Source organism: Theropithecus gelada, chromosome 12 (genome assembly GCF_003255815.1).
Source record: "Theropithecus gelada isolate Dixy chromosome 12, Tgel_1.0, whole genome shotgun sequence".
Lineage (NCBI taxonomy): Eukaryota > Metazoa > Chordata > Mammalia > Primates > Cercopithecidae > Theropithecus > Theropithecus gelada.
In genome coordinates this window covers 53,760,023-53,778,537 of record NC_037680.1, presented here as the reverse complement: position 1 = coordinate 53,778,537, position 18,515 = coordinate 53,760,023, and the positions used below count along the sequence as shown (strand labels likewise).

Genomic DNA, 18,515 nt, shown 5'->3' with positions numbered 1-18,515 from the left:
TTAAAAGCAGAGTCCTGGATACCACCCTAGACCCAGCCCATGATTAAAATTTCTGGCAGTGGGGCCTCAGAATCTATACTTTGGACAAGCAGCCTCAGGAAATTCTGATGAGGGTCATCCACAGATCACACTTGGGTAAGCATTACCTTAAGACACGAGAAAAAGTTAAGAATAGAAGACTCATCTGTTGAATAACCACAAAGGAATACAAAGCTTTAATGTAAATGGTTTACAATTAAGTTGATCTCACCCAAACCTTACCAAAATCAGGAGACTGGAATCGAGAGAGAGAAACAGAAAGGAAAAACTTCAGACTCACTTCACTGTAGGAGAGGATGGCCCTGAGTAGAATTCCACAAGAAAACAATGGGCAGCAAGAGGGCAAAGCGGCAGCACTCACCATATGGAAGACAGGGGAAAGAGATAACAGGAAATGGAAATGTGATTACATGACAGAGGAGGTGGCATAAATCTATACCCAAATCTTACAAAGGACTATCTGGAAGGGGAAATGAGGGCTATATAGAGATCACGTTTTCTGATGCATATTTTAGGAAGTTTGATCCACTATGGAACTTTGCCTAGTTCATACAGGTTAAAAGTCTTTAAAAGTATAAGAATTAAAACAATTATTTATCAAATAACTTTCCTTTAGCACAATAATATATGTATTCTAATTCCAATATGTGGCCACCAAGGCCACATATCACACAGAAGCAAGCAATGGTGAACCATGACTACTAAGACTCACGGAGAAGAGTTTCAAACCAGAAATAGCACAACAGTGACCAAACATTATGTGTGATACTGACAATCAGCCTAAAATACAGTACGAGAAACTGCTGATGCTCTACACTTTTTGGGTTCTTCCCTTCCTTCCTAATGCACAAGGTGACATTTAGTAGAAATCTGTTTTCTCGCCAGGCACAGTGGCTTATGCCTATAATCCCAGCGACTCAGGAGACTGAGGTGGGAGAACCACCTGAGGCCAGGAATTCAAGACCAGCCTGGGCAACACTTCGAGACTCTGCTCCAAATTTTTTTTTTTTTTTTTTAAATAACCAGGCATGGTAGCACATGCCTATAGTCCCAGCTACTCAGGACAATGGTTTTTGAGCCCAGGAGTTCAAGGTTACAGTGAGCTATGATCACACCACTGCACTCCAACCTGGATGACAAAGCAAAACACCATTTCTTTTTTTTTTTTTTTTTTTTTTTTTTTTTTTTTTTTTTTTTTTTTTTGAGACGGAGTCTCACTGTGTCTCCCAGGCTGGAGTGCAGTGGCGCGATCTTGGCTCACTGCAAGCTCCGCCCCCCGGGTTCACGCCATTCTCCCGCCTCAGCCTCCCAAGTAGCTGGGACTACAGGCGCCCGCTACCGCGCCCGGCTAGTTTTTTGTATTTTTAGTAGAGACGGGGTTTCACCATGTTAGCCAGGATAGTCTCGATCTCCTGACCTTGTGATCCACCCGCCTCGGCCTCCCAAAGTGCTGGGATTACAGGCTTGAGCCACCGCGCCCGGCCACCATTTCTTAAAAAAAAAAAAAAAAAAAAGGAAATTTGTTTTCTCTATTAAAATATCATTATTGCCACTGAGTACCTCCTACTTCTTGCTGTGCTTCCACCTTCAGAAACCGATATAGTTTGAATATTTGTCCCTGCCCAAATATCATGCTAAATTGTAGTCCTCAGGACTTGAGGTGGGGCCTGGTGGGAAGTGTTTGGGTCACGGGGGCAGATCCCTCAAGGTTTGGTGCTGTCTTTACAACAGTGAGTTCTCATGAGATCTGGTTGTTTAGAAATGTGTGGCACTTCCCCCTCCCACACCCAGCTTCAACTCTTGCTCCTACTTTTGCTGTGTGAAGTGCCTGCTCCCACTTCATCTTCTGCCATGATTGTAAGCTTCCTGATGTCTTCCCAGAAGCTGATGCCAGAGTTATGTTTTCTCAACAGCCTGCAGAACTGTAAATTAATTAAACCTCTTTATAAATTATCCAGTCTCAGATATTTCTTTACAGCAATGCAAAAGTGGTCTAATATAGAAACTATTTTAGCACTCTATTCTTATTACTCCTTTCTATGTAGTTTACTGCAATAATGACAGTATTGCATAATACTGTAAAGCTAAGGGCTTTACAATCATTATCTTATTTCCTTCTCACTTTAATCCTGTGATGTAGGTGTCATTATCCCTATTTAAAACATGAAAAAACTGGTACAGAAAGATTCAGTAACTAGTCCCCAGTCACATGAACAGTGTATGATACAGCTAGGATTTAAACCATGGCTGTCTGGCTCCAACACTCCTAACTACCAAGCAAAGATTTCAGTATACTCAATGATGGCCACAGAAGGAGTACAAATTATTACAAGAGCTCAGTGGTGTTCATCTCTAGCTGAAACAACCCTTCATTGTGGAGGCATTTAAACTTTCCCTTCTTTGGAAGATGGTAAAATTTCAAGTCAAACAGAGGAAGAAATCACAAGGATTTTCCCGTCTAATAAACAGCATAAAATTGGCTGAAGCATAAAGCACATTCAAGAAGTCACAGAGAACAGCTGAAAGCCTTGAATACCAAATATGAGATTCAGTGTTATTACTTCAATAATCAATAGAGAACAATAGAATCAAAACAGTATTTTCCATGTTCATTGCTTCTACCAAAAGTCAAAATCTAGCAGTGTGTACTTTAAAACTTCGCTGACTCTCCAATGTGGATGAAATCCCAATTCTTTAACATAGCATCACTCTACATTTTCACCTTCTTTAACAGCTGTTCCCAGACACATTAAGTTACCACAATTCCTTATACACACCATGCCCTCTTATGTCTTCCCGTATATATCTTCTGTCTAAAATGCCCTTCTCTCCCTGGAGGCAACCAGTCTAAAAGTCACTTCTATAAACCCTTTTCCTATCTTTTTCAAGAATTTATGGCTCTTTCTTCTGTATACAATGACTAGCTACATCATATCTTTTATATATCTATCTATATTTCTCCACTGACTGTCAATCATTTTTGCAATGTTAGAATGTAGCACAGCACAAGTACGCAGCAAGTACTGACACTTTCCCTGAACAAAGATTGGTCTGGGCCAGGCGAGGTGGCTCATGCCTGTAATCCCAGCACTTTGGGAGGCCAAGGCAAGTGAATCACGAGGTCAGGAGATTGAGACCATGATGAAATCCCATCTCTACCAAAAATACAAAAATTAGCTGGGCGTGGTGGCGGGCACCTGCAGTCCCAGCTACTTGGGAGGCTGAGGCAGGAGAATGGCGTGAACCCGGGAAACGGCGCTTCAGTGAGCCGAGATTGTGCCACTGCACTCCAGCATGGTGACAGAGCGAGACTCCGTCTCAAAAAAAAAAAAAAAAGATTGGTCTGGTAATAGAATGAAGAATCGTTCAAAGGCGGGAAACAAAAGAACGGGAGACCAGGCTAGATGTGAGACAATTAAGATTTCATCTAGGCTGGTGGCAATGAGAGAAAAGCAAAGTGTCTTGAGAGTCAATAATAGAGTCCATCTGGTTTGCAGTCCATCTGATTTGTCAATGAACCAATAAGGGATAGGGGATGGAGCTCAGCAAGGACTCACAATTGAGGTGTTGTTGGACTTGGGTGTCTAAATAATGGTGGAAGTGAAGAGAAACTGGAGCACTGAGACTGAAGACTAAAACAACGACCTTATCCATGAATGCTGAGTTGGAGAAACCAGCAAGATACTCAGATAGAAATACCCAATAATTAAAAATGTAAAAATGAGAGTTGAGAGTTAGGGATATTAACTTAAAAGTTTCTCCAACAGTGGTAAAAGCTATTACAGTGCAAGTAGATGAAATTATTACAGAAGAAAATGCAGAAGAAATGACTAAAAATTAATCTTAGGGATTTTTAAGCCTAGGAAGAGAAGTCAGTAAAACTACGGTCAGAAAGCTAGGAAGGCAGGGAAAAAAAAAACCAGAACAGTGCAATAATATGGGAGCTAAGAAGAGATAAGAACATCTACCAGGTACCGGAACTGGTTAAGAGCCTAAAAGCTTTATAATTAGGTTATTCATGGCTGCTAAAGCCTTTCCAAAAGAGTAATATGTACGGAAAATTTCAAAATGTTATCTGAGCATGCTTTTAAGCAGCAGGAAAAATCAACAAAGAGAAAAAGACTGATGACGAGGAAAATAAATAGAATAACTCATGGAGCAAGATTATGGAGAAGGAATCATCAAAAACAATGAACAGACAATCTGGTTGTATCATCTTTAAACGCATGATAGCCAGAGTTGGTTCAGTTCATTTAGCTGCCTGGGCAGCTACCTACGTCCTATGACTACCACCACTTCCTTCCAGGCAATAACTGATTGCAGCAATGTAAACATGTAACCCAGGATTGGAAACAAGGGGTTCAATTATTCTCTGCTATTGGCTGAATTCCTGGAGGAGTGGGGCAGACGTATTTTACCATTTGGACAGAAGAGCAGAAAAAGCCGATCCACTTAGAGAAGTCTGCAGCAAATAGTAGCAAGAAGTGATACTAGCAAGAAACCTGATGGCTTTCTGGTTCTTGGCTCTAATTCCATCTGGAGGCCAAGCTCCATTCTTACCCTTGGGTTCTTTGGTACCCCTGTACTCTTAGAATAAATTTCCCTTTTCTGCTTTAACCTAGCTCAGATTAACACTTATAACAAATATCCCTAATTAGTATACACACTAAAATATGAGAATTTTTTTTAAAGTTACCAATTATATAAAATCTGAGTGCAGGCATGGCAAACTAGAATGTACTTTCTGAAAATAATGGCAGACGGCAGGTATGAACTTGGAAATAAAATCAAAATTAGAATAGCAGTCTAATAGTTGTGAAGCCAGAAATAATTTGTGAAGGCAAAACAAATACTATCTGGAAATCAAAACCAACTGATATAAAAGAAAAAAGCAGAACCTTTCTGAAGGAGATTTAACTTCAAAAATGAAACTACCAATTTACTTTAAAATGCATCAAAATAAAATAGATTAATATTAGATGGAGAAAATAATGGATTAATGAATGGATATATGACAAATGCATCCAAAATAAAATAGATTAATATTAGATGGAGAAAATAATGGATTAATGAATGGATATATGACAAATGCATCCAAAATAAAATAGATTAATATTAGGTGGAAAAAAGAATGGATTAATGGATATACGACAAGCACAGTAACATGTTAACAACAGAATCTAGGTGGATGGTACACAAATGAATATTGTGAAGTTAATTCTGCAACACGTTTAAATATATGCAAAATGTTGGGGATGGGGGGGCAGGGAATGAAAACTGCTGACACCATAATCCTTAAATTACATCACTTCATATAACAAGATTTGCCTGAACAGTAAATAGAAGCCATCTGAATAAGCATGGAATGTACATTATTTACTGATAGCAATAAATGGTTTAAACTGATACATCTAAGCCAGTTGTCTTAGCTCTTCCTCTTCTCATCACCCCCATAGACCCAGGCAGGGTTAAGCACACTATTCCTTAGGTTCCCTGTGGTCATGTTTTGGTTTCTCCCTTTGAGACTCAGGCTAGAACATCTAATTTCCTTTTATCTAAATTTCTAGAAAGCTGCTTCTCTAAATTATAAGATAAAAACCTGCTCAAATATGATGTAGTCTTTCTCCAAAGATTCTGATTATTTTCAATTTTTTATTACTGGTCAGAATTAAGTCCAAACAAGCAACTGTTCCTTATTTCTGTCCATGCCCAGTGAGATCAGTGAATGACGTATTCCAATGCTCTTTGACTTATTAAGGCCCTTTTTAAAAAAATGTGCCTTAAGGAAATTATTAAGGATTTAATTGTAAAAAGCTTACCACAGCATTCTCTATAATAGGGAAACACTGGAAACAAATATAACACTGTCCTCATCATATAAATGGTACCTACATATAATATAATACTTCCTGAGTCACTGAAAATGATTTTACACATTATTATTTCTTGATAAGGAAAGGTATACACAAGACAGTGAGTGAAAAAATCGTAATTTCAAGACATTATTATGGCGTGACTTTGCACACATATGCTTATGTCTCAAAGGATCTATGCCAATGTGCTACAGCGGTTATCTCTTAATGTTAATCTTCATTTTAATTATTATTTTCTATTTTTTCTGCAACAAAATGCATAACATTTCAGAATAACAAAATTATTTTACATTTTCTCTATAATTGTAAAGTAACTGCCAGACATCCAGCTCCTAGCAGAATGACACTTCTAAACACTATCCAGATGGCTGAAAGACCATCATTACCAGTGCAAACTGCCACACCAGTTTTATAAACTTTATTACATTGCCCAGATTTTCCTACCCTAATTCTTCTGATTCTGTTCTCATCCAAATGCTCTCTCACCAATATTTTCACCCTCAGATTTAAGAATTTTTGCGTAACATCTTGACATAGAACAATCTCTCCCAATCCTTCTAGACGTTTATTTTATATAAAATTGCCCTTCCATTGTTGTATTAGTCACCATTCCTTTCCTATACCTTACATCTTGCAGTGATAGAAGACACATCAGTCTTCCTTAGTAGACCTAAATGTCCCAGTAGGCAAAAACCATGTGTCAATAATCCTCCCTAGTGTTTAGCATATAGAAGACACAAAATAATTGCAAACCTGGGTAGATGAAGTTTCTTTTTTTCTTTTTTCTCCTTTTTTGAGACAGAGTATTGCTCTGTCACCTAGGCTGGAATGCAGTGGCATGATCTCGGCTCACTGCAACCTCCACCTCCCAGGTCCAAGCGACTCTCCTGCCTCAGCCTCCAGAGTAGCTGGGACTACAGGCGTGCACTACCACGCCCGGCTAATTTTTGTATTTTTAGTAGATATGGGGTTTCATCATGTTAGTCAGGCTGGTCTTGAACTCCTAACCTCAGGTGATCCGCCACCTCAGCCTCCCAAAGTGCTGGGATTACAGGCACGAGCCAACGCAGCCAGTAGGTAGACGAAGTTTCAAATGGGTGAGGTCCCTGGAGAGTACCTAGGTGATTTAAATGAATTCAAGGCTCTAGACCTACATATTATATCCTACGACACTTAGCACTTAACTGTATGATTTAAAGTTACTCTTCATAATTTGAGAAATCATGGGGAAAAGGTAACAGGAGATAGATCAATGTTCCCCCAGTTCTCAAAAGTAAAAAGAAAAGATCCCCAAAACAAGAGACTCTGAAACATGGTATCAATCAACAAGCAAAGGTCTTCCAGACAATGGCACAAGAAAAGGTGTAAAAGCTGAAAAATGTGGCATGAATAAGAGACTCTGCCTAGAACAGTAGAAGAGTTAGGTAAATCAGAAGCTGAAGTTTAAAAAGTACATATTTTAAACAGCGGTTAGAGGTGAGGGGATATGAATTGAGTCCAGCTACACCAGTCTCCTTGTGGCTTTCCTGATATGCCACATGTGCATTTCCTCTTGGGATATTTGCACATACTATTCCTCTGCCTAGAACACTCATTTGCCTGGATATCCATATGACTAGATTCATCTCCTTTAAATATCTGCTCAAATGTCATGTTTTCACTGACATCCTACTTAAAATTTGAACCCTACCTTCTTACCCTCTCTACTTTTTCTTTTTTCTACAGTACTTATCACCTTCTAACATACTTAACAATTTATTTATTTACTATGTTTAATTATCTGTTTCACCCACTGGAATGTAAGTTTCAAGAAAATAAAAATCTTTCTCCATTTTGTTTACTGACATAGCCCAAGTGCTTAGAATGTAAGTGACCAATAAATATTTGTTTAATGCACAAAATGAATGTGAAAGATTGTGAAGGAAAAAATGAACAGGACTGGGTGATAACAATATAATATCAAGGAAAAAGCTCTAAACTTGAGATTTTTTTAAAATCTGGAATCAGCTGGGCATGGTGGCTCACGCCTGTAATCCCAGCACTTTGGGAGGCCAAGGCGGACAGATCACCTGAGGTCAGGAGTTCGAGACTAGCATGGTCCAACAGGGTGAAACCCCATCTCTACTAAAAATACTAAAATTAGCTGGGCATGGTGCTGTGCGCCTGTAATCCCAGCTACATGGGAGGCTGAGGCAGGAGAATCGCTTGAACCTGTGAGATGGAGGTTGCAGAGAGCCGAGATCGTGCCACTGCACTCCAGCCTGGGCAACAGAGCGAGACTCCATCTCAAAAAAAAAAAAAAAAAAAATTAAAATTAAAAAATCTAGATTCAAACTTAAGCTTTACCACTCAGTAGCTAGAAGCTGACTAATATATTTTTCTGGCAAGTATCTAGGAATTTCCTAATCTGTGAAATGGGCAATTGTGAGAATCAGATTATACAAACATGTATGAGAGCAGCAGAGTGACTGCAGAATTAATTATTAATTTGAACACATTCACAAGAAAGTTCGATCTTAAAAGAACGAAAAGAAGTTAAAGTTAAGGATTGAAGCATGTGACTGTGGGACTAGTGTTAACACTATGAGATATGAGAAAGCCCAGATAAATAAATTCTAGAGAATGAGAAAGAAGATAATGAGTTAGGTTTCCACCTATACCTGTACTGGACAGCATGGTATATCACTAGCCACATGTGCCTATTTAAATTAAAATTAAACAAAATTTAAAAGTCAGCTCCATAGTGGCTATGATACTGGATAACGCAGATTACAGAACATTTCTATCACAGAAAGCTCTACTGGATAGTGTTGACCTACAAAATTCGAGTTAACAGCAAAATATCCACTCCATAGTATATGTGACTAAAGTGATAAGAGAATTCAAGTAGGTGTCATTTTAATATTCCTTAGGCTGGATTCCTATACAGTTAGTTCAAGCACTTTTAGAAAAAATGTAAAACCCAACTAGTAATCAATCTGAGTTGGAAATGCGAACTTCTGTGAACATAGCAAATTAAATAGTTCACATTACTTGATTCTAAGGTCCTGGGATACCTGAGCATTTCCCTGCTTATAGGATGAGGTCTCTGACACAGCAATTATAAATAGAATTTGGAGAGTCCCACTGAAGTCAACAACAGGGATCTGGTCAGCATCCTGGCCAAATCTCTGATTAGTAATTTCAAACATGCTGGCAAGAACAAATGTTATATGCAATCATATAACAGTTTTCTTAGTGAATGACAAGATGATATCTACCCCTCCGAATCTCACCCAGGAGGCAAAACTCTCTCATCAAAAGTAACTGCAGTTACGGAATGGTAGCAGTTTTCTTTAATGAGTAAGCATACTTCAACTACTGAAAAATCCAGAATTAAATATATAAATGCTTAAGAGAACCAAAGACAGATGTTAATGTTTTTAAAAACTACACAAAAATTGATATTTTATATATTTACAAAACTTAAGAGAATCTAGTCTTTAAGAATGACTGACTTGTAACTCAAATTTAAAATGTGTAATTAACAGATTTGGACTTATGATTTTAAGCTGAAATCTTAAAAGCTCATAAATAATATGTCAACACTGCAAGGTCACTTTGTTTAAAAATCCAATTATATTTATTTATAAAAATGATTTAGTACCTGGGAGCATTCTGTTTATTACCTCAGACAATTGATGTACTTAAGAAAAGTAAATATATTAACTTCTAAACACTATTTTAATTACTTTAACCTCTTCCTATGCAGTAATATCTATAAAAACACTAGTTTGATATGCACTTCATATTAAAACAAGTAATTATTTTAACCAAAAGTAATCACCACCTAAATGTTCATCAATAACAGAATGGATAAATTGTGGTATATATCTACCCAATGGAATACTATTCACCAATGAGGATAAACAAAATGTGACTAGATGCAACATGGATGAGTATCACAAACATAACACTGAGGGAAAGAAGCCAAACACAAAAAAGTACACACTGTATGATTCCATTTACATAAAGTTCAAACAGGCAAATCTGTATGTTGGAAGTCAAGGTAGTGGTTATCCTGGTGGAAGGAGCCACTGGGATGAGCACGAAGAGGGCTTCCTGGAGTACTGGTAATGCTGTTTCTTAATCTAAATACAGATAAAACAGACGTGCTCATTCTACAAAAATTAATTATGCCATAAGTTCTCTTTCTACTGTTTGGGTAGCATGTGTTAGGCTCTACACTTGCAGAGGGGGCCTTCTGTGGTACACTGCCTGTGATGGGGTCTAATTCAGGGTAAATATTAGGTAGCACAGATCTAAGCCACGATCTCCAACCAGCATTATCAGTAACAAAGCTAACGTTTTTACCTCTCTGTCTGCATCCTGTGTCTTATCTCTCAGTTGATTCTGAGCTGAGATGTTGGGACAGGGATATGACAAAATATTACCCCTAAGACCCAACAAGTAAAGAGAGCACTAATAGGCAGAGGGCTATTAATACTTTACGCTACAAGGGTAGACTCTAGTCATGATCCTTTGATTTGATTTAGGGTTGAAATTAACATACTAATCAGATTAACAGCAGAAGTTATCTTCTCAATAATAAGGAAATAAAATCAAAAGGAGTAATATTTGCTTAGCACTTGCTTTTAAAGTGTTCCATAAAGTATCTCATCTGACTACAACAGTAATCCATTTCTCTGCAGCCTAAAAACGGATCACTTCATTTATTCTCAGGCATTTTTATTAAGTGACCACAAGGGTAGATAGCTCTATAGTAACTTCCCAACATAAAAAAGTCTATATGGAGAAGGTCTGGTCCATCTTAAAAGGCAATCTATAGAAACATGCTAACAAATAACCACAGCGATTAAATCTTCAGTTTCTTGTTCATTCACAGTCCAAAGACAGTTTGCACGTAGGCAGTAAACCCTCCATGACCTATTCTCTTTCCTCCTTTCTTCTCTGATCTTGGGTCTTCCACATTCTTCCTAATTCCCTTTTATTCCAAACACTGTCTTCTTCCACAAGTTAAATGGCAAAATTCACTCACAAAAGTAAACTGGCTGGTCTATCTTTTTAAACCACTCATTACATTTTCTTAAATTATGAACTTCATTTTGACAGAATGATGTTTTATAATTTATTCAGTAAGCACAACATAAACTAATGCCTTCTTAACTATATGATGAAGTATTTTATCATGATCTACTTAATCACAAAAGCTTTGAAACTTGGCATGACAAAGAGAGCAACATGATGAATAGTAAGTAGATAATATCTCCCCGGTAACATTAGGTGAGGTAATCCAGCATAGAGGAAAGAACATCGACTCTGGAGCAAGAACAGAGTTGAAATGCCATCTCTTTCATTTCATAAATGCAAGGCCTTAGATAAATTAACTTCTCTAAGCCTCTAGTTCCTCAACTGTAACATACATATAGTATCACTCACTTTTCAGAGCTGTTGGGTGAGATTTAAATGACATAATGTACATAAGCTTTAGCATGGTTCCTGCCATATTAGGACTTATTCAATTAAAACTCCTACTACTACTATCACTAGAATTCCTAGCTAGGAATTCAAAATAGGGTAAATATTTCATTCAACATGAACTACCAAAATAAGCTTGAATTTTGCCAAACGATGTCAAATTTTAAGCCAGGTCACTTGTGCAAATAACCTTTGCTGCGGAACTGTATCAGCTCTTACACGCTTCAGGATACTCTCTTGGAAAATATTTACAACAGGTTAACTCAGCTGTATTCCTTCTGGAAAATAGCTACCAAAGCTTCCGGCAGATGTTAAATAATACTTTTTGGTTTTGTTTTTTGAGACACAGTCTCGCTCTGTCATCCAGGCTGGAGTATGATGACACAATCTCAGCTCACTGCAACCTCTGCCTCCCAGGCTCAAAGCAATCCTCCCACCTCAGCCTCCCGAGAAGCTGAAACCACAGGCCCATACCACTACATCTAGCTAATTTTTTTTTGTATTTTTGTAGAGATGGGGTCTCACCATCTTACCCAGGCTGGTCTTGAACTCCTGGGCTCAAGTGATTTGCCTGCCTGGGCCTCCCAAAGTGCTAGGATTACAGGTGTGAGTCACCATGCCCGACCTTAATATACTGCTTTTTATTAAAATGGCATTTGTAAGTGACATTATAAACAAGTAAACTAAACAATTAGTGGCATTCTTAATCAGACATTCTTTTGACCTGAACATTTATAATCTCTGTAAAAACTACCATTGAGCAGTTCTGACTAATGCAAACTACAATGAGGTTGGAGCCAAAGTTATAACTGGGAAAGAGGTTAGCAGTGTGGAGGAATGAAAGTTAACATGGGATTTTTTCTTCTCTTTTTCGTAAGATCACAAGAGCCAAAAAAAAAAAAACAAACTGAAAAAAAATCCAAAACCAAGATATAAAAGTGTTACATATGTAATTGACATTTACTATGATTTTTATGGATCTAAATTGCACTTAGAAGCAAAGTCAAAAGAAAACCTGTACATGGGTAACATGCACTTAAGGAAAAAAGTAGGATCCAAAAGTAAACTGTTACTTCAATACTCTGCTCAGCAACTTCAAATGAGAACATATGTTCTGGGATAGAAGTAATTGGAGCCAGCCAGTCCTGGTGGCTCATGCCTGTAATTCCAGCACTTTGAGAGTCTGAGGTGGGTGGAGCACTAGGTCAGGGGTTCGAGACCAGCCTGGCCAAGATGGTGAAACCCCATCTCTACTAAAAATACAAAACTTAGCTGGGCATAGTGGCAAGCGCCTGAATCCCAGCTACTGGGGAGGCTAAGATAGGAGAATCGCTTGAACCCAGGAAGCAGGAGATTGCAGTGAGCTGAGATCGCGCCACTGCACTCTAGCCTGGGAGACAGAGCAAGACTCCACATCAAAAAACAAAACAAAAAAAAAAAGAAAAGAAAAGAAAATTGGAGTCGACTTCATAGGAGACCATGTGATAAGTAAACAGCAGGTTTTGTTAGGTCAGCCCTCTGAAATGTCCACATTCCTCTGGACTGTGTCATCCCTTTTCTATTGTCATTCAGTCTCCAAACTCCTGTGGCATTAATTTAGTCACATAGTTTTAAAATGTGATTAAACTTTAACGGTGTCACCTAATGAACTAACTTCTAAAACTCTCACACACATCATTTCCTCCCTATTTTCATTGCCATCATCTTAGTTTAATTCTTCATTATTTCTCACCTATTGTGTTACACCAGCCTCCTCTAACTGATCTATGTCCATCCTTACCGTCCTCCAATCCATTCTTAACACTGCAGCTGGAGTGACTTCTCTCCAACCCAAACCCAATCTGATCATGTCTCTTCCCAGCTTAATTCCTTCAAGGGTTCTCTATCACCAAGCCCCTTCAGCTGCTTCATTTTTCTTTATATTTATCACTACCTGACATACTATATTACTTGTTTGTTCACTGTCTCCACTCCAGCTAGAATATAAGTTCCATAGAGCAGAGTTCTTGTTCACTGCTATATTTTACAAGCATGAATGAATGCATGAATGAATGGACTAATAACCTACAAGCCAAAGACCTCCATGACCTGCCACTGCCCTTCTTTCATTTTATTCTCACCTCTACCAATACTAAATCATCTAGTTATGTAAATACAATATGCACTTTCATGCCCCCTTGCTTTGCCATATGCTGTTTCCTTTGCCTGGAATATAAACTCTCAAACTACCATCAACATTTTAAAACCTTCTCCAGAAAGCTTCCTCTGACCACCCCCACCCACCCACCCCCATATAGAATCTTTCCTTTGTGCTACATTTGTACCTGTATCTACAGTGGCTCTAATCAAACTGCACTGTGTCTCTCACTTCCTAGACTGTGAACTCTTTGAGGCTGAAGACTACTTATTCCTCTCTTTACCTCCAGTGCCTAGGACAGGACCTTCACAAAGCAACTACTCTATAAATGTTGAAACATATGCATGACTATTCTGTAACAGGAGTGAAAATATGGCATTTCAAGAAGTCACTACTCCAGGCCATGATGAATTTAAGTATAACCAACCATGCGATAAAACAATTACAACCAATGCCATCATCCAAGGTAACAAAAGGGAAAGACTAATAACAAATCACAAAATTATTCCAAAATAATTGACATATAGGCATACTCACACCTTATTAGATATATACTGTGGTTCCTTCTTCCTCCACCATTTGTCTTCCCTTTAGGCTGGATTCTGTAGCTGGCAACTGGAGGCCCAGCTAAGCAGGCAGTAGAAGGGAGACTTGGGTTCCTCATGAATAATCTTTCAAGTATATCACCTTCTGTGGAAGCTTTTGATGTGTCATCTAAGTTTCTGTGTTCCCTCATATTTTAATAAAAATCTCAAAGTACCAGTACAGGACTAGATTTTACCATGAGCCGTCTAACCCTGAACCAAAGACCAGAGCTTCCAACCAGCTATAATCTATGCAATAAATGGGTTACAATTGTGCCTCAACTATTGATGCCTTCAGTCCTTGGAGCAGCCACACAGGGCATCCCTGACCAGTCACTTTCAACTATAGGAAGACTCATCCATCATCTTGGTGTGCCTTACAAGCATTACTATTTTTTCTTTGAACACTGTAAACCAAGCCATTAAATCTAACCATAAGGAAAACCTGCCCTCCTTACTTGGTTCTAAGAGTGTGAATCTGCATAAAATGTACAATCACACACATGCATACAAATGAGTAGACATAAATGTACATGAAACCATTTAGAAAAGTTTTAAATCTAATGACAGCTATTAATAATATAACCTCAAGTGAAGCCAGGAGACGAGATGAAATCCTTTATTCCTCCCCTCCCCACCACTCGGTAACCAAGTTATGGAAAATTTACCTCCTAACATTTTCTCAATTAAGTTGCCTACTCCCAAAAATTTGCCTTAGTTCAGAATCCCAGCATTTCCCCCTGGGATAATAGTCTCCTAGTCTCTCTGCCTTTGGACACAGTGAAAATTGTAGCTACCATTCTTTGAAAGGTTATGTGACAGGCATTGCACTAAACACTTGATCATTTAACTCTATTTTTTTCAATTCTCACAGCAACAGTGCAAAACAGGATTACTGTTCCCGTTTTCACAAATGAGGGGGACTGAAACTCTGAGAGGTTAAGTGATTTGCCGAAGATCATACATACAGTTGAAACTGTGTAGTGGAAATTCAAATCCAGGTCTATATTCCCAGCCACTATATTGCCAAAATGCTCAACTGTCTTCAATTTGCTCCCAGTGTGACCTTTATCAAAGGTAAATCTAATCATGTATTGCCCCACGTAAAATCCGGTAAATAAGATTCACCTTTTCAGTCTTCATCCCACGTCATTCTCACACTCTACTGCTACACTTAAGTCTCAGCAGTTCCCTAATTTGTCTTTAACTTCTTTGACTGTGAACATACTGTTTGCATGCCACGAAAAATGTTCCCCTTTGGCAAACTATTACTAATGCAAACATCCAAAATTTACTCAATCTTTACTTTGGAACATCTTTGCACTAACAAACACCAACCTAAATCTGGATTAAATGACCAGGTGCTATAGTTCTCAGTTAAGTTTCTCATAACGCTGTATTATAATTTTACCTACTAAGCTATTCCTTCCTTAAGAGTAAATACTATATTTTTAAATTTCTGTATTGCTGGCACAGTGTATTTTGTAAAGACTCATGTATGTTGAATTAATTCATCAGAAGCAAGTATAGCTTAGGAACTTGGCCATTAAGTCAATTTGATGTGCTTTCGAATTCTAATCTGTCACACAGCTATCTGCTAAGCCTCCAGCAGACTTAACTTTAATGTATTCATCTGTAAAATGGTAGAAAACCGCGCATACCTCATAGCATGGGAAGAAACAAAGATTTAGCACAACCTTTGGCACACTTAAAAGTACACTTTAAACATTAGCTACATATTTTTTTCACTCTCGGTTTATCCACGGTGACAAAGCCACACGTCAGAAAATAGCTTCTCCTAATAGTTTTCATCAGAGATTAAGGAGATCGAGACCATCCTGGCTAACACGGTGAAACCCTGTCTCTACTAAAAATACAAAAAAAAAAAAAAAAAAAAAAAAAAAAGATTTCTCCAAAAACATCTAAAGTCAAGATCTCTTACAAACATCCCTCATCGGTAGACCCTTGTCATTTAGCTTCTGGTTACACACAGCTCAGTAACTATACCACCACACCTTAAACCACTAGCTAGTGTTTGCAGTTTATGGTTTCTTACCATTCATCGGTTTCCTCCCTCAAAGTCAACACAACTTGCTGCTAAGCAAGCGGAACTTACCCCACAGATACCAGTCAGCACCTTTTTCCAGGGCACCATCAGTTTCCCCCACAGCAGCCTTTCGCGAATTAGAAAGATCCCTATGATCCATCATCTAGTACAAACTTAAATCTCCTCGGAGCAAAATAGAACCTCTGCTACCCATTCCAAGACCTCAGCACCCAAACTATTACTTCAAGATAAAGAATGAATTCCCGGCACTAAAAGCTCAGGAAAAAGGAACCCTTTAAATCCTCCTCCAATTAGAGTTCTTCAAGTCTGTTTCCCTCACATAGTGACCAAAATCCACCATTCCATCCCGCCCCCTTCCTGACAGAATCCAGGGTCTAGTCTACTCTCTCGAAAGAGAGGTGGGTCCCTACTTTCAGGGACCGGGATGCCTTCCGCCCACCCGTTTCACTTCCTTTCCCACCTCGCCTGCACTCCTTCAGCGCAGGCCCGGCCTGGTCCCTCGCCGCTAACTCCTTCCACACCCCGCTACTCACCGTTTCTTTGGGATGGTGCCCGACTCCTGCGCAGCGGGAGTGGCCGTGGGCGCCGCCGTGGCCGCCGACGCGGCTCTCCGCGCTTTGCACTCATTGGTACTCAGAGCCTCCCGGGGCCGGCCCAGCAGATGGCCGGAGAGAACCCGTAGCCTCCGCCCGGGGCGGTCCGGGTCCCGGTCGCGGTCCACTGCAGACCCGTAGCTCGCGCCCGCGCCCGCGCCCGCGCCCGTCCCACCCGCTGCAGCCACCGCCTCCGCCATGGCTACCGCCTTGTGCCGCCGCCCGGAACCGCTGGGCGCGGGTGAAAGGTCACTCATAGCGGCGCCCGGCGCGACCATTCGCTGCGGCGCATCCCGGCAGCCACCGCGGCGACTTGGCGGCGGGTGCCATGCGTCTGGAGCTTCACGTTCTCTGCCCCCACCCACCGCGCCGGCGCTCCCTGGTCACGCCTTGGGAAGCGCGCACCTGCCAAGCAGGTGAGTTCGAGCTGACTCCAGGTTAGCTCAGCCCGGGCCAGCTGGACCAAGAGCCAAACTACGTCTGCCCTCGAGATGTCCTAGAACCCTGGGTGGTGTCCTTGGGTGTGGCCTGGGGGCTTTCGAGGGCAGATCCCTTGCAGCACGAGAAGTGAGCAGTGCTACTGGACCTGATGGATCCAGCGGCATCCTTTTCCTGAAAGAGAGTCTAATGTTCCACCTGTGCTCTTCCTCCCTGCGGGGTCACCAAAGTAACTCAAAGCTGACCATCATTGCCTCTAACCATTAGGGCAAATAACTTTATCATTTTCTTATTTCTCACCACCTATTTCGTGCCTGGCACTGTTTTTAATGCTAGATCACAAGTAAGTACAGAAAGTGAGTTGCAACTTAAGTTCTGTTTTCATTCATTACTGGATCCTAATCCCTTCTTAACTCTCTAACAGAGACAAAGTTTCTTATTGGTACAGATAAAAATTACCCAAGAGCTGTTAAGACATCTCAGTTATTTACAGATTGAATTCATTTCTGGAAGATAGCACATGAAAAGTGCTCCTCACCTATATTTCAGCCAGTGTCTTGCATAAGAATTCGACAAAAACTCACATACACTGGCCATTGTCATTCTCCATCCTGTCGCCACTTTCACGTCATGCTTTCCTAACAAGAAAAATATTGGCAATGAAATCTGAAGAACACCACATCCGTGAGACTAGAGACTAACAAGTGCTCTCTAGGGTGTTGCCAGCTTCTAAAATTGAGATTATGCCTTTACAGTGAACTTCCAAAGAGGCTCAGACTGGTTAAAAACTATCAATTAAGGGCTAAGCAAATTGTTGTTGGAGGGCCAGCTCTAGCCTGTGACCTGTTTTTACACAGCCTTCATGCTAATGGTTTTTGTATTTGAGAAGGGTTGTTAAAAGAAAACAAGAAATTTTTTAAAAGAATATGCAACAGAGACCTTATGTGGTCCCACAAGCCCCAAAATATATGTTACCTGGCCTTTACAGGAGGTCCTAATGTCCTCTAAAATTCATATACAAAGAAATGCCAAACCGTTGAAAACAGTCTAAATGTTTAGCAACAGAGAAATGGTTAAATAGTCAATATGGTAAAATACTTTTGCAGCTATTAAAATAATTTAGTACAGTTGTAGAAACAAGAAAGAATTATGAATTTGGTAAATATAAAAAATGGCCATAACCTAGGCATCATATACCTATCTCTTTAATCAATCTTTGCAGCAACACAATGACATGTTTTATTATCCTTGTTTTATAGATGAAGTCTCAAGGAGAGTAAGAAGCTTTTCTTAAATAGCTATATT

The 18,515-nt window shown here is 39.6% G+C and overlaps 1 protein-coding gene across 2 annotated transcripts in view; it reads right to left on the bottom strand.

The window, feature by feature from the left end:
• The window catches only part of AGPS (alkylglycerone phosphate synthase), a 168,070-nt gene extending 150,078 nt beyond the window's left edge, over positions 1-17,992 (bottom strand). Inside the window, exon 1 of one of the 2 annotated variants that reach the window (XM_025404941.1) lies at positions 16,713-17,992. In XM_025404941.1, coding sequence (XP_025260726.1) covers positions 16,713-17,050 — 338 coding nt within the window. In that variant the 5' untranslated portion in view covers positions 17,051-17,992. Of the gene's footprint in view, positions 1-16,639 lie in introns of both variants that reach the window. The other variant, XM_025404942.1, reaches the window with a different exon arrangement.
• Between the last annotated feature and the right edge of the window lie 523 nt (positions 17,993-18,515).